This window comes from Aricia agestis, chromosome 13 (genome assembly GCF_905147365.1).
Source record: "Aricia agestis chromosome 13, ilAriAges1.1, whole genome shotgun sequence".
Taxonomy (NCBI): domain Eukaryota; kingdom Metazoa; phylum Arthropoda; class Insecta; order Lepidoptera; family Lycaenidae; genus Aricia; species Aricia agestis.
In genome coordinates this window covers 1174134-1191066 of record NC_056418.1, presented here as the reverse complement: position 1 = coordinate 1191066, position 16933 = coordinate 1174134, and the positions used below count along the sequence as shown (strand labels likewise).

Here is a 16933-nt window from a genome sequence, read left to right as displayed (position 1 = left end):
GCTAGCTTGTTAATGTATACTATAATGGCGGCTCTCGACATAGGCGAACGCGTTGGCCAACGCGTCTGCAGACGCGTTGGCCCAATGTGTAGAACGGGCGTTCGCGCGTTGGCCGTAGGTATTTAGACGTTGGCCAACGCGCGAACGCCCGTTCTACACATTGGGCCAACGCGTCTGCAGACGCGTTGGCCAACGCGTTCGCCTATGTCGAGAGCCGCCATAAGGGTCACCCTGTTACAAATATATATTAATAATCTGTGACCCTGTTTGACAGTTACCCATAGTAATCTGTGCAGTTACCGGTGTGCTATCAAATATATACTAGTAATCTGTGGTGCTATCTAGTGGCTAGTGTGCCTTATATTTCGATTTTCTTGAAATTAATTTTAAATTCCAGAATAATCGACAGAAATTAACTAAAATGAGCGGATTAGTAAGAACAGCTCATCGGGTAATACAGTCCTGTGTTAAAACTTCAGGTTTTAAAGGAGCCATAATTTCTCGAACTCAAGCACCAGTAAAACGTGACTTCACCAGAGGAATATGGCATATGACTTGTTCAAAGCGCATGGACAGCACATCGGCAGCTTCCAACTTGCTCGCTAACCACTCCAAGACATGCAGCTGCGGTTGCGGGAAGGCGATACACACTAAAGGTTTGTTCTAAAATTTTGAGGTTATGATTGCACCATATTCGTAAAATACGGTTTTCAAATACTTTATAACTATAAAGTTATTATTTTACAAATTTCATTTGTTAGATAAGGTTGACGAACATGCTGTAACGCCAAACAAACCTGTCGGTGAGCAACATCCTTTCCCAAACAATATCATATTTTGTAATGTCCTAGTCCCAACCACCTTGCTTTGTCCCATCTTTATTGTACCTATATTATACTTATAATATAAAAAATAGTATTATATTGTAACTATTTAAATATTTCTATAATTATATATATTTATAGGTAGATTGCAATTAACTATTTATTGTAGTAATCTGAGATATGAGACATTCAAGACTTAGATTTGTCATTATAGTACCAATTGACTAATAAAAATTGATTAATAAAATATGCCTTGTTAGGTATATTTTGAATAGTTTAATCTGAGTACAATAAGAATAATTCTATTTATAAAAAAAATTCAGGCGAAAGAGAGCTTGTAGAGTTCCTGACAGAAGAAATAGTTGCAGAGCGGAAAGCTCAGAAACTCAAGTCCTTGCCAGCGGAGGTTGAGGGCTTCAAAGTACAGGGGGACGGAGCAGAGGTGGTCCTTACTAAAGAGGGCAAAGATGAAACGTAAGCAACTAGTTCTAATGTTTTAAAACTTTGTTGGTATTATTTTTATACTGTACTAAATGTTGTTCACTAAGTCAATTAATAAAAAAGTGAATAATATTAATCCCTCGAATGCGGATTCTTGGAAATCTATTATTATTCTATTGTTATTATGGTCAAATTTGACCGCTTGGGTGTCTCTAGAACTAATCATAACTAAAGTTTCATCCAAGAACAATATATTTTTTTAATATAATATATAAATCTTACTTAGAAACAAATCTACAAAATAACCCATCAACCATATTATGGTGCTATTTTTGTAAATAGCACCAGAAGTTGATGGGTCATATTAACTTATGCACACATCCAGAGTTATGGGTAAGTTGCCCTTTCTCTGCATTAATGTCTAAAACAGCTTATTAACATGTAGAAAACATTACTGTATATTTTGTTGTGTACAACACACTATTCAACAATATAAAATAAGCAAAGTAGTTTTGTTGACTAACTTGTTAAAAATGATACAATTAAAATTTTATCCTGATTATTTTTCCGACCCAAATATCGACCAATAGAATTGCACCATTCGACGTCGCGTGGTACAACCTACATGGTATTATACTGATAATTTTTTGAAAATTTTCTCTGGTAGTTGCTATATATAAAAAACAAATTCTAATTCTATTGGCCGACATTTGGGATGGAAAAATAATCCCCCGAATACCACACGAGCTTCAAAATTATCTGGCATTTCATATACCCGATAATTTTGAAGCTCTTGTGGTATTATAAGTGATAATACACTTTTTTAATCTGTTGTATTATGTTATCATACAATGTGACTTCAAACTTTATAAACTTTTTTTTAACATAAAAAATGTAATATCTAATTTCAGAATCAAAATCACGTTCAATGTGAACCACACAGTGGATTCTGAAGAGTTTGATGATGTTCAGCCGGAGAAGCAGGAGTTCTCGGAGATGAGGTCCAAGCCACAGTTTGAGGTGGACATTGTGAGGGGTGACTCAACGCTCGGCTTTACATGCTCCTTCCTGCAGGACCCACCAAGCACCAATGCTGAAGAGTACAGTAAGTATACTAAGGGCCTGATGAAGTGCCGGACAGTCTATCCACAACTTTTTTCCATACTCTATCTGTCAAGTTAAGCACTTATCGGGAAGTGGTGAAACAGGCCTTAGGTGTATTACATAAAGAGGTAATTACAAATTACTGCTAAAGTACAAACTTAAACTTTTAGCAATTATCATCACTTGAAGCCAAAGACTACATTGTAACTTATATTCCTAGCCAATCAAAATTCTAAACTGTGTTATTGCAATAATATTTAGAAGAATAAACCTTTTAAAGAATTTGTTTTAGTTTAGAGATATTTTAGTTTCGCCCAACATTTTTGTATAACTTGTGTATGATTTCTTATTTTGTACTTGACCAATCGAAATGTATGTGTCATTCATTAGGCCCTTTATTTTACACAAAATTGAAGAAACATTTATACAAAGTTAAGTACTTTTATTCCATTTCAGATGACATTTTCGGAATTGACGAGGTGACACTTTACAAGGGGGATTGGTCTGACAAAGTTTATGCAGTCGCTGGGGATGTTCTTGACGGTGTAAGTATTTTATCATTATTATAAAAATACTGTTAGTACAGGAGCCCTAGAACTAGTTTTTTTTATTACCATCGAGCAAATTATTTGTGAGTAGCTTCATTTTGATAAGACGAACAACATTTTTATCTGCAAAAAATCTTAGTGGTTTCGTTTTGGGGTTCAATAGTCAACTAAGTTTTGTTGATTACAGATTTTTTTTTGTATATTGATAGATTAAGATCCATATTGTAGGACTGCATAGAAAGTAATTATTTCGCCATCTTGGATGGTCGGCCATATTGGATTTAGAGTGATGTCACATACCATATTATTGTGCATGGTCATCCAAACTAAACGCGTATGCAAAATTTCAGCTGAATCGGTTAAATATATCTACTTTAAAATTGAGTTCCAAAATTCCACCGTAACATACATACTTACATACATACAGAGCAAGTTAAATAAAAGCGTTTAAAATTAGTTTGATAGTAATAAAAATAAATGTTCTAGGGCACCTATACTATGTAGTTATAGAAGTTTAAAAAACAGCGTCTAACTTTGGCGATAATATTAAGATCTTACTTTTACCTAAACAATGTAATTTTTTTAATTAAAATTACACTAAACATAATATCGAAACACGCAACTTTTATTTTCTATACAATATTATACATTTTTCCACCTACACTGGATAGATATAGTAAAATTCATTGTATACCCATAGTGCTGTATGGCCTAATGGTATGAGCATTACCATTTTCCAAGATGGTGCAGGTTCAAACCCAAGAAATGTCTAACACTTTTTCTAACCCCATAATATCTGCCACACTTGTTTCCACGATTCATGTGGTCAGCAAGCGCCAAATATGGGGAAAATTGACGCATGGAGTTGAAGCTACATTGTCACATAGGCAGTGTATTCAATGAAGTGCAACATTTTCTTATGTAAGGGCATGTGCACGCTCGACTGAAAGATCAACTTTATAATATTAATATGCAAAAACAATCATCTAACATAGAATGGTATTTGATACCATGGCATATTAATAAAACTTATACAGAAATCAAAATGCAAATGGTGGAAAAACCAGCCAGACCAGAAAATTCTGTCAACGGTGTGCGCGAGGCAAACTCTTACGGTCTTACTACAAAAGATTTAAACACCTGTTGAACAGTTGATTACAAAAAAATTCAGTACATATAATGCTCTGAAAACAATTACTTCAATAGATGTTTAATTCTTTTGTGGTAAGACTGTAAAACTTCAAAGCTTTAAAAAAAATTGGTCCAAACCTATTCAAAGCTATACCATAATATGAGACGTTCTATTTATTCGATAAACCTTATCATTTTGCCCCCTTACTAATAAACGCTGTATAAGCTTTGAATAGTTATACAGTGTTTTGTCTTCTTCAATCCTATTAAAAATGTCACTTGTGTGACAGGAACAAAACACTGTATAACTATTCAAAGCTTATACAATGTTTATTAGGAAGGGTAAATAATATATAAAAACATTTAATGATTTAGTCTAAAAACCTATAAAATAATAAAATACAATTATTTGTTTCAGTACTTGTACGATCTGTTGATGAATCTTCTAGAAGAGAAGGGGATTAGCAACGAGTTCGTACAGAAGCTGTCGGACTTCAGCACATCGTACGAGCACACGGCATACATCAACCTCTTGGAGGGAATCTCCAAGTTCACTATTGGGAAACAGTAGATTCTTAAAGCCCGCTACGGACGGAACATAATTGCATAGTTTGGTCACAGTAAACATGTACTAAAAATGAATATACAGGGTGTAACAAAACTAAGTGATAATACTATAGGTGTGTATGAGTCCCATGTATAGAGTTCACTGTAAAAGTTACAACGCTGAAATGGCAATATTTTTTTTGAACGTAGTTCCGTATCGCGCGTTGCGGCTTGGGCTAGACTGAAAAAGTTGTAACGACACTTTTTTATTAGTACCTGCATGGTAGGGGCAGAGGGCGTTGATAGTATTCCTGTGCGTCAACTAGATGGCGTTTTTAGAGAATAAACAGCGACGCGTTGTTAGTATTCCTACTGGCATTTTTTTTTAAATTACTTTTTTGAGTGAACAGGTTTTTTGAACATAAGAAATAACCTCGTTCCATTCGGGTGTCCCTTGACACCTCTCAAGTTTTTTTTACTTTTGTATGGGGAAAATCGCGACAGTGAGGCACTTGCCCATACAAATCACAAAAAATATTTGGTCTTCCAGTGCTCCTACTTTCACAGTGAACTCTATACAAGTTCCACCTATAACCCCTAAAGTGTTATCACTTAGTTTTGTTACACCCTGTATAGCATACTAAGCATACAGTCTTATCAGATATATAAAGGGCCATTAGGATGCGATATTTGGTTTTTACGAGTTTAGCACATGTTTTGCGCGTGTTAGTGATTTTAATCAGTTCGTCATTCGTTTTCCCGACAGCGTTTTATGCGATTGGTCGTGCTCCATTCTATCACGTCGTATTCTAAGAGCATTCAAATGTGCAAACTGCATCGCAATAACGATCACTAGGCGTCATTAAATTTTTTGTATTGTCTGTGACCAAACTGTGCATTTTAACAAGTCTGTAGCAGGACTTATTGTTACTGTTAATAATGTTAATAATATGTGGAACGGAATAATATGAATAATCCTTAGTCCCAATTTCAGCAACGTCTGTTAAACGTTTGTCTAAATGTCATGCTTTCTCTTTCATTAATATTTCATCAGTGAGAGAAAATATGATATTTAATCAATAAAGTTAAACTGGGGTTGGTGGAATTGGCACTAGTCTTTTATTGTCTGCCCAAGAGAATAATATTGTTACATTGTATTGTACAATTTAAAAGTCCAGATACGAAATTGATGCCCTCATAATTTCTTTGTAAAAGATTTCTTTTTTTTTGTTCCATAAACATTACGGAATTTGGTGAAGCATTTATTTTGCTTTAGGATAGCTTTAAAGTATGAATGTTTAGTTAACCGAGATGTGCAGTTTTAGTTTTAAATATAGAATAGATTATTACAAAAATATTGTTTTATTATTTCTTATCACTCAGCCTTAGTGTAGGCTTCTTACAGACCAACGACACGTGTCGACGGCAGCCGTTGACAGTTTATGACGCTTGCAGGGGGCCTACCACGACCTTTCCTAAAACTCATGTTTATTTATTTAAAAGATACACCAACAACATATTATTGTGACAACGTTAATAACTTAAAACCTACGAATAATAAATAGTTTTTATTATTCGTAGCTTAAAACTAATACATTTTTGTTTTAAACTAACACAATTGTTAATTACAGGCGTATGTAACTGTTTTAGAGGTGAGGTGAGGACATAGTTTCCAGAACACTTTGTTGTAAGATTACAATAACATTACCGTACTCACTTTTTAAATATAATTTTACTAAAAAACAGTAAAAAATGCAAAACATTGTTAAATCCGCTGTGAAATATCAACTTTTTTAAGATCGGTAGCTTGACGTTAAAGTAATATTGCTTATCTGTTAAACAGTGTCGCTTAGTAGAGGTGGTGGACGGTGGTAGGCCCCCAGTTGTGACGTACCGCCTAAAGGTAAGCGTCCACAGTATGGACTACTCTGGTATGGAGTGTAGATGGAGGAGAACTATCTCTGTATGTAAAAAGTGTCCGCGGAAATACGTTAAATTAGGGTGGCGCTACAGTAGCAACAGGTTAAATTTTAAATCATTTAGCAGCTTTTATTTCAGCTATTTTAGGTTATATTTTTCAAAATATATTATTTTAATAAATTTAAATAATATATATTTATTTTTTGTCACCAACGGCTACATTCATATTCCATTTTAAATATACCCTTTGCTGCAGCTAGCGCCACTCTTGGAGGATTTTTCAACTGTTATTTACTGCGTACAGCTGGACACTTTTTCAAATATCCCCCTGGATATACGATAGTTCTCAAGAGCACGAAGAGTCACTTTTGATGTAATTACTAATAGGATCTGCCACTCGTTGCTAGATGGCGTTTTGGTATATTTTTATTTTTGATTTTTACTTACTTATTCCTTTATTAGTTGAAATTATTACGTGTTATTACTTATTAGTTAACAGAAAAACGTAGGGACCGTGTAGAAACTATAGAGGGCGTCGTAATTCGACAGCAGCGACACGATGCGAGTAAAAGAAGTAACTTGTGAGTGACTTTGGCTTCGCATTCTCTTTGACCCGGCTAGTTTATAAGTGTTTTTTTATGTTTTAGACCATAGAATGATTTAATACTTAAACTCCCAAGTTGCCACATGCGGCCGCGAGAACAACAACAGATTTCCAAAAATCCGCGATCGAAGGATTAAAGTAAAAGACTAGATGACGCCCGCAAGTTCGTTGCGCCAAAAATCATTTATCGCGCGAGAACCGTACATTTCCCCGGAAAAAAAGTGTCCTATGTCCTTTCCCGGGGCTCAAAGTAAATCCATACCAAATTTCAGCAAAATTGGTTCAGCGGTTTGGGCGGAAGTGCTAACAGACAGACACACTTTCGCATTTATAATTTTGAGTATGGATGAGGTTCTAACCGTAAACAAAGAACGAAAGCGTGAATAAAAATGTATAAAGCTTATCTAGTTATCTAAGAAAATATCTGAAAAAGTAATTAGTAGCATCCATCAGCATAGAAAGTAAAAATTTGATAAAAATTGCAATAAAATAATGAAGATGCATAAATACTTATAATAATTACTGAAAATGCTTGTGGATTAATAAAATAAAACAAGTTCTCTAAAATAAATGCTTTTATTTCATCAACCTTCTGCGATTCGCTCGATACCATCTTTACAACTTTTGTCTGTCACTATTTTTAACTAGTGTACCTCATCAGTGCAAACACTATATAAGTATTGGTTAAATCAACTTTAAATAACATACAAAGACTGCACTATTAATCTTTTTACTACTTGAAGAATCATCTTTTGAGAATCAATACAAGATGGTTCAAGTTCAATACTATCCTCAGTGTTGAATTCCTGGCAGGACTTCTCCAAATTATCCTTACTTTTGATGCTTTATGCCAATTAAATGAGCGGTGCTTATGTATGTACCTATATGATATAGGCTATATCATTTTACTTTTTTTACGTCCGTGCATTTTAGATGGAAGCCAGTTTGGATGTTTACTGAAAGAAGCAACAATTTGTTTTCATCAAAATTGAATTTACGTTTATAGTCTACAAAATTCAGTGTTTTTACAAGTCTACACATCACATTCATGGAACTTTTTAAATGCTTACGTATGTTTTTACCGGATTTCATCCATTTCTTTCGTCTTTCAATAAGCCAAGGCATGTGAATACTTTTGGCAGGAAAACAGTAAAATTTTACATCGTTCGATTTGCCTTTATTTTCTTGTATGCAATGATGAAAAATTGCTTGTATGTATTAGAACATCTGGGAATACAACAATCACTGAAATAATTCTTGAAAATACTCAAATTTCTCAAGAAATCCTCATATAATTTTCCGTAGCTATTTTCGTAAAAGTTTCGGCTACTCGTCACTAGTGGCAGTGTCATCGCTCTGCAGTTGTTATTATTACATTCGTTCAAAATACTCAAGTAGAAAAACGTAAACATTGGACTTTGTTTTATAAAGTTCAGTGGCGGATTAACCAATAGGCTAAATAGGCTGGAGCCTAGGGCGGCAGATTTAGAGGGGCGACAAATTTAGCCCCATTTTTTATCTTACAGAAATAAAAAATCCCACCAGAAACATTTAATTTTCTTGTACAATATTGCCGAGATGACCACAATATAAGGTTTACGGTTTAACCTGTGAAAAAGATATAAGATCTCATGTGGAGTCAAGCTTCTGAATTTACTACACGGCCTAACTCTACTGACCCTAACTTAAACAAATTCTACATACCAGTAAATATGTATGGCTTCGCCGTTTCGTTACCGCACAGTGCAAAACCTAGTGTATTCGTCTCAGCAAAAATTTTCAAAAAATGTTTTTGTTGAGATATGATTGCGAACTAAACTAACGTATTGAATTTCAAAGGTCAGTATAGGGGCGGTAAAAATTGAATAGGCGGAAAATTTGTAAATCCGCCACTGATAAAGTTCCATTTATTTTTAACTAGCTGTTGCCCGCGACTTCGTCCGCGTAGACTTCAGTTTATAGCGCGCGATGTCAACAAAATTGGTGTCAAAAGCTTTTATAAAAAAAACCCTGGTACCCCTTAAATCAATACAGCTGTGCAGTGTGCACACAATAAGTATTTCATTTTTTTATATTAAACTTTATATTTTATGCCAAATTTTAAAGCTTATTTAGCCCTCCAATTACACAACTTTACCCATAAACTATTTATCATTGATAGATTTAAGGTTACGTCACTGCACAGATAAAGTACTGAGTTATTTAATACCGTAGAATAGATATAACAATCGAAAAAAATCGAAACTTAAATGAAAGATGATACCACGTCTTATAGAAAGACTTTTGAGCAAGCGTCAGCGCGATGTAGAAGACGCACGGCGCCATCTATTATGAATTGTTGGAACTAACTTAATTTGAACAAATTTACGCATTTTCACCCCCTTAAAACCCTTTTTTCCAGTAAAAAAGTAGCCTATGTCCTTTCTCAGGCTTTAGACTATCTGTATACAAAATTTCATTACAATCGGTTCGGAAGTTTTGGCGTTTGGCGTGAAAGCGAGACTGACAGACAGACAGACAGACAGAGATACTTTTGGCGTTTGGCGTGAAAGCGAGATTGACAGACAGACAGAGATACTTTCGCATTTATAATATTAGTATAGATTATGTGCACACTGCACAGCTGTTTTTGGGTATTTTGATTAATTAAGGGCCGCGCTACACCGGAATGGCGCTGCCATGCGAGGCGAGCACTTTCAGCGCTGCCATTCCGGTGTAGCGCGGCCCTAAGAAGGGTACCACTTACCAGGGTTTTAAAAAGTTTTTAAATTTGACACAAATTTTGTTGACACCGCGCGCTATAAACTATTAACTAAAGTCCACGCAGACGATGTCGCGGGCAACAGCTAGTTATGAATAAAAACAATATTATATAGTAAAGTAGGTATGATTAGTTCTGTTACAATAATAAAGTAAAAAATAAACGCCATCTGTTTTCATATATTAGAATTAAAATGTTGATTGCATTGATATATTTTCTGGATGGAATATAGGCCAACACGGTACACTCGAACTCCTTTATTTTAGAGCGACTTCTGTTCTCAACTTGTCACATATATTAGAAATGCAGTAGGAGTTCTATAAGATAAGATAGATTGATTATTATTATACCAAGTGATAATATTATTAAACATAATATTCTAACGTATTAAAAACAATAAACAAAAACATACTAACTAATAAGTATGATTAGTTCTATGTTACAATAAAGCAAAAAATAAAACGCTATCTGCTGAATCGTATTCGAACTAAAATGTTCATTGCATCGATATATTTCTGGATTTTTTATAATATTATACATAAAATATGTTTAAGATTTTTGAAATTTTATTTTAATACACATCCAAGACCCAGGAACATTGAAAACTTTTTGTTCCGCCTGCGGGACTCGAACCCAGGACCCCCGGGATGAGCGCTGGCCACGCGCAATGCGAATTCATTTTCATCGAAATTTTCATGGAAATAAGATATTTTCCCACATCAAAATGTAGCCTATGTCCTTTCTCAGACTCTAGAATAACTGTATACAAAATTTCATTGCAATCGGTTCAGTAGTTTTGGCGTGAAAGCAAGACAGACAGACAGACAGACAGACAGAGATACTTTCGCATTTAGTATGTTAGTATGGATTGGTCTATAAATGCGTCGCGTGAAGTGCGTGAAACACATTATAGATTGTTAAATATCTCATGAAAACGCTGTACTTAATTATTTCCAAATTACATCCATACTTAATATTATAAATGTGAAAATAAAAATAAAATAAATACAATAAAATAGATAATAGTACAAGGTAAAGTATCCTATGTCCTTGCATAGGATACTTTTTATCCCGGAAAAATGTACGGTTGCCACGCGATAAACGAATTTTGGCGAAACGGAGTTGCGGGCCTCACCGACCACCGACTTTTGCGACAAACGTACGCACAAATTTTTAACTAGATAATAAATCTGATAAAAGTCACACACCTCCCACACACCCATCACGCATCTTCTACAATCAAACCATCATTTTGATAAAACTCTTTGATGTAATTATTTGTGTTGGAGTTTGTGTCCGACTAATCAGTAGATTATAGCTACTAAATCAGCATGATTTAACAAGATATAATAGAATTAGGATGGATATACATTATACAGAGTGTAACAAAAATAAGTGATAATACTTTAGGCCTTAGGGTGTGTACGTGTTCCTTGTAGAGAGTTCACTGTGAAATTAACAGCGCTGAAATACCAAAAAATTTTTTCACTTTTGTATGGGGAAACTCGTGACGCTCGGGCCCTTGCCCATACAATAGTGAAAAAGAAATTCGTCTTTCAGAGCTGCTATTTTCACAGTGAACTCTCTACAAGGAACACGTGCACATCCTTTAGTATTATCACTTATTTTTGTTACACACTGTATATTATGTATAAGTATATAATAATTAAGGTTGGGTTGCACCAGAGGCGTGGTTAAAGTTAAAGTTATGGTTATAGTTGAGGCACAGAATAGATAATAGTACAAGTACAGAAGTCTCACTGCTTTGATGTTCACAAATGCCGCCGTTTTATGTGCCTACATAATTATTATTAACAAACGGACCGCACGCGAGCAGCCGACATTGAGCTCTCTGCCGCCGCGCGAAGGTCGACTTTATTCCACACCTTGTCATATTCCGAAAATAGGGTTGTCAAAATCAAATAAGTATATAAATACCACGCAAGGTATACATACGGAAACTGTTATACCTACCTGTTAGGTAAATGAATACCAAACATATAAATCAGTTTACACAGACACGACACGTCATTTTAACTACCACCTATTTTAAATAAGTAAGTATAATATAATAATTATAAAACATTTGTGCGTATATTTAATAATATTATTATTATTATCATAGATTTAGGTACCATGACAGTAGAATGTATAATAATATCTATGGACGCCTCACACCACGTCAGTCTGGCCCCGTGCTAAGTACCGAAAGGACTTGTGTTACAGGTACCAGACAACGGAAATATATTTAATACTTTTATACTATACATATTAATTTAAGATTTTTATTATATCATACACATATTTAATACACATCCAGACCCGGGAACATTGAAAACTTTGTTCCGTCGGCGGGATTCGAACCCGCGACCTCCGGCTTGAGCTACCGACGCGCTCACCACTGAGCCACAGAGGTCGTCGTTATAAAACTTATGTATGATCTTTTCATTTATCAAAATTTTTTATACGTGGGAGAGCCATGCTTCGGCACGAATGGGCCGGCTCGACCGGAGAAATACCACGTTCTCACAGAAAACCGGCGTGAAACAGCGCTAGCACTGTGTTTCGCCGAGTGAGTGAGTTTACCGGAGGCCCAATCCCCCACCCTATTCCCTTCCCTACCCTCCCCTAATTCCTTCCCATCCCTACCCTCCCCTATTACCCTATTCCCTCTTAAAACGCCGGCAACGCACCTGCAGCTCTTCTGATGCTGCGAGTGTCGATGGGCGACTGAAGTTGCTTTCCATGAGGTGACCCGTTTGCTCGTTTGCCCCCTTATTTCATGAAAAAAAAATGTTTTGTTGAAATACCCAATTTATTAACCCCCGAAAAAAAAGAGGGTGTTATAAGTTTGTCGTGTCTGTCTGTCTGTCTGTCTGTTTGTCTGTGTGTGTATCTGTCCGTGGCATCGTAGCATCCAAACGGATGGACCGATTTTGATCTAGTTTTTTTTATTATTTATGAGTATGTGTAATGTGCATACGACTTTATGTTAATACCTAGATAAGTTAAGCGATAACCAATTTCTATATAACCAATATACCTATAACGCAGTTTCAAATACATAATCTGCGGTAAGGCTCTCGCACTCGAACTTCCCGTTGTACTCGGTACATGCTCGGTACCTACCAATCAGCTGTTAAAAATGAAATATTACTTCATTCGTCTCTTTCTAACTTCAGTTGTTTTGTTTTTTATCACATGATTCCGATTTCCCGTAAATTGAGAAAAATTTACGGTCTGCCAATAGAATTCGAGGCGACCTTCAAAGGAGCCAATACGAGCCAAGCCATACACGTGAACTTCGTGCGAAACGAGTCGAGCGACGAGCTGTCAAATTGTGCCGTACCAAAATGAAGCGAGTTTTATTTTACCTTGCCAAAATGGCTGACGCGTCGTCGTCGGTGCGCATAAAAAGAATACCCGATAATTTATATGAAGTGTGCCTTTCGAATTTAGTTTACTATTTGCAAAAATTTAAGTGCGATCGAAATGAATTGCATACGCTGCCGGACACCATACTCATGGATGTATATTACAAGGTGAGTTGCCATATTTCTTAGCCATAAAAAACAGTGAACAGCGACAAAAATGCACCGTTATTTATGCCGACAATGTATCTCGTGTGCCTGTGTGACTCGTCGGGGTGTGATTATGCTGCTCACGATATGCTGGGGCTATTGTTATTGATATAAATTGGTAATTTGGAGTTCACGGTCAGTCAGTCGCGCTTAACAACATGGGCACCTAAGCAGGTTGATAGATCACTTTCACTATGTTACTTTGTTGCTGAGACATCATACGATGCTCGTTTCTTTGTTGCGAAATACTGGTCTAATCAAGAAACTATTATAAACTTACTCTTACCATAAGACAGGAGTATGGTAATTTCTTTGTTTAGGTGCTTAAGATGCAAGTTTTGAATATATTTACAGGGAGAGTTACAAGTTTAGCCTTAGTATTATAAAATGAAGGCATTTACAATTCGGTTTATGTGCTGATAAAATATTCGTTGTATCCTTCAAGGAAAATTTAAATATTGAGTTGTAACTTATTCCTCACTTTATAACTGACTCACTAACGGCGGTTCCCAATATTTGATCTATCTCTGGTTTGGCCCTACTAGAGATAGGAATAACTCACATTAGACATTAGAGACATATATTTTATGTCAATTGTGAGCTATTCCTATCTCTAGTAGGACAAAACCAGAGATAGATCAAATATTGGGAACGGCCGTAAGGAAGCTTTAATACTAAAGTACACATCAGTCATCAATAATAATTATTGTTATTGTTACAATTCACAATATTTTTAATTGTTATGTTTTTTATTTATCATTGAGCTGGAAGTTGGAACTGTCGCTAACATCTAGATTTAATCTAAAATGTTACCTACCTATTACATTACTTCCATTATATAATCACAGACAATGAAAATAAATAATTGGCCAAGTGCGAGTCAGACTCACGGACGAAGGGTTCCATACCATTATAGAGCAAAATAAGGCCAAAAATTGTGTTTTTTGTATGGGAGCCCCCCTTAATCTTTTATTTTATTTTAATATTATTATTAAAGTTCACATATAACTAAGGACTTTGAGAAAAATTCAAGTACCTGCCTGTTGGCATTAATGATATGGAGCCAAAAAAGGCCAAAAAATCACGTTTGTTGTATGGGAGCCCCCCTTAAATATTAATTTTATTTTGTTTTTAGTATTTGTTGTTATAGCGGCAACAGATCTACATAATCTGTGAAAATTACAACTCTGTAGCTATTACCGTTCTTGAGTTACAGCCTGGAGACAGACGGACAGACATCGAAGTCTCAGTAATAGGGTTCCGTTTTTACCCTTTGGGTACGAAACCCTTAAAAATAACAAAACAAGTGTTATGCAAGAAAAATGTCTATGGGTCAATCAATTTTTATTTGTCCAATAAGCACTGTTTTGTCCGTGGTCAATAATCACAGTTATAGAGAAAATTAAGTGGTTTGTTGGCATGCAAACATACAACAAAATAATTTTAAATAAATTGAAAACGGGTGACAAAACCTCTGATGAAGCTTTTTATTGTTTGTCCCTCAGAATAGGTTAGTACAAGAAAACATTACTATAAACAAAAAATACTATATGACAATTAATTACGTTTTTAAATAATTATTTATTACAATGTCTATAATAATGCTTACTTCGTTTGTTTACTTCATAATTTTAACGAGTTTTTTGCATATTTATTTTGGTCCCTATTATATTTTATTATCCTGGCTTTGTTTGTGTGTCTACTGGACAACCAGCACAAAAATTTAAGTATTTAATAAATTATAGTAAATTAATGTGAAATGTATTCTATTTCATCTTTATTTTTCACTGGGCGTAAAACCTAATTTAAAATTTCATTATTTATTACTAGGAAGTGCAAAGACTGATAAATGTTGCTTGGACAACCAGTCACTTGAACAACCAAAACCATTGATGTTTTGACCATACCCTACCCTATTCCCTTCCCTACCCTCCCCTATGCCCTTCCCTACCCTCCCCTATTACCCTATTCCCTCTTAAAAGGCCGGCAACGCACCTGCAGCTCTTCTGATACTGCGAGTGTCCATGGGCGACGGAAGTTGCTTTCCATCAGGTGACCCGTTTGCTCGTTTGCCCCCTTATTTCATAAAAAAAAAATTGGACTCGTGTACGAGTCCAATTTTTTTTTCCTATTCCCATTTGTTCTAGCTTTCGCTCTATACTGTTATAGAGCGAAAGCTAGAACAAATGGGTTTTATGTAAGTAAATTGTGTAATTTTATTTAAATGAACCTCTATGCTCTATGTAAATTCTTAAAATATAATTAATTATCTTCAGCAAATATTATGTTAAATTATAGAAAAATCTGATAAATTAAAATAAGTAATAAAATTTATCATTGATGTAGGTACACTTAAAAGTTGATCGACCCATATACATATTGACGTCGACGTCGTCAGCCTACTGAAGGACATCAGGTTCCTGAAGGAGGAGCTGGCCGGAGTTCGAGATAGATTGCAGGCATCTGAGTCTACGATCAGTGACTTACGTATTGAATTATCGCAATTAAAAAGTGGAAATTCAATATGTAGGTCACCTGATGCTGATGCCGCATTCGTCACTACTCGTCGTGGCGCGCAAGCGAGCACGTTTAGTCCGTCAGCATTATCGGACGGGTCAACGAACACCGCCGCTGCCGCCCCCGCCCCCGCCCCCGCTCCCCTCCCGGTTGCGCCGACCCCGAGTCCTCAGGTGACTCAGAAAAACTTTGCGACTGTTGCTGGTCGCCCCGCACCTCCCCCGCGGGCGAAAACTAATGGGGCGAATGAGAGCCGCAAGGCTCCGAAGTGTCGCGAGACTGAGAGCCGCAAGGCTACGAAGAGCCGCAAGGTGGAGTCTTCTCGGCTTGGCAAGGACGAAGGCAGGAGGTGCGATGAGGAGGGCTTCATACTGGTGGAGAGGAGGAAGAAGCCCGCCGCCCGCAACCATCGCGGCACCGCACCATATGTACCTGAGCTGCGTCTGCGGAGCGAGGTCCCCGCGACGCCCCTGTACATATACCGCCTGCACTGGTCCATAGAGGTCCAGGACGTCGTGGACTACATCCAGAAGAAGACGACACTGCGCCTGAGGGTCGAGCGTCTGCAGTCTCGCCACAAGGTTAACTTTAGCTCCTTTGTGGTGAGAGTACCGACGAATCTTCTGTCGACTTTCGAGGCGCCGGAGTTCTGGCCGATGGATGTAGTCTATCGGAGGTTCCGGGGGAGACTCCGGAACGAAGCGAGTCACGTCGCCGGCAAAATGTGACAGTGTTAGTTTTTAAGTATATATAAAATATGTATGTTAGTTTTAAGGTATTTATTATATAATTATATGTATGTTAGATTTAAGGTATTTGTTATATGGGCCTCTGATGCCTGAATTAAATGATTTGATTTGATTTGATTGATAGAGAACTATGAATAATAAAAACTAAGGAAACGTAACTCCCATGATATACTTCAACCGTTTTGAATTGGCGTAGGTATTGTCATA

The 16933-nt window shown here is 36.2% G+C and overlaps 2 protein-coding genes across 3 annotated transcripts in view; both read left to right on the top strand.

The window, feature by feature from the left end:
• The first annotated feature begins 340 nt into the window (after positions 1-340).
• Positions 341-4729, top strand: LOC121733025 (complement component 1 Q subcomponent-binding protein, mitochondrial). The gene is made up of 5 exons (XM_042123105.1): positions 341-656; positions 1148-1298; positions 2177-2370; positions 2826-2914; positions 4467-4729. The coding sequence occupies exons 1-5, from the start codon at positions 422-424 to the stop codon at positions 4617-4619; spliced, it is 822 nt and encodes a 273-aa protein (XP_041979039.1). The 5' UTR covers positions 341-421; the 3' UTR covers positions 4620-4729.
• An 8400-nt stretch (positions 4730-13129) lies between these two features.
• The window catches only part of LOC121732927 (amyloid protein-binding protein 2), a 49776-nt gene continuing 45972 nt past the window's right edge, over positions 13130-16933 (top strand). Inside the window, exon 1 of one of the 2 annotated variants that reach the window (XM_042122956.1) lies at positions 13130-13421. In XM_042122956.1, coding sequence (XP_041978890.1) covers positions 13233-13421 — 189 coding nt within the window. In that variant the 5' untranslated portion in view covers positions 13130-13232. The remainder of the gene's footprint in view (positions 13422-16933) is intronic. The other variant, XM_042122955.1, reaches the window with a different exon arrangement.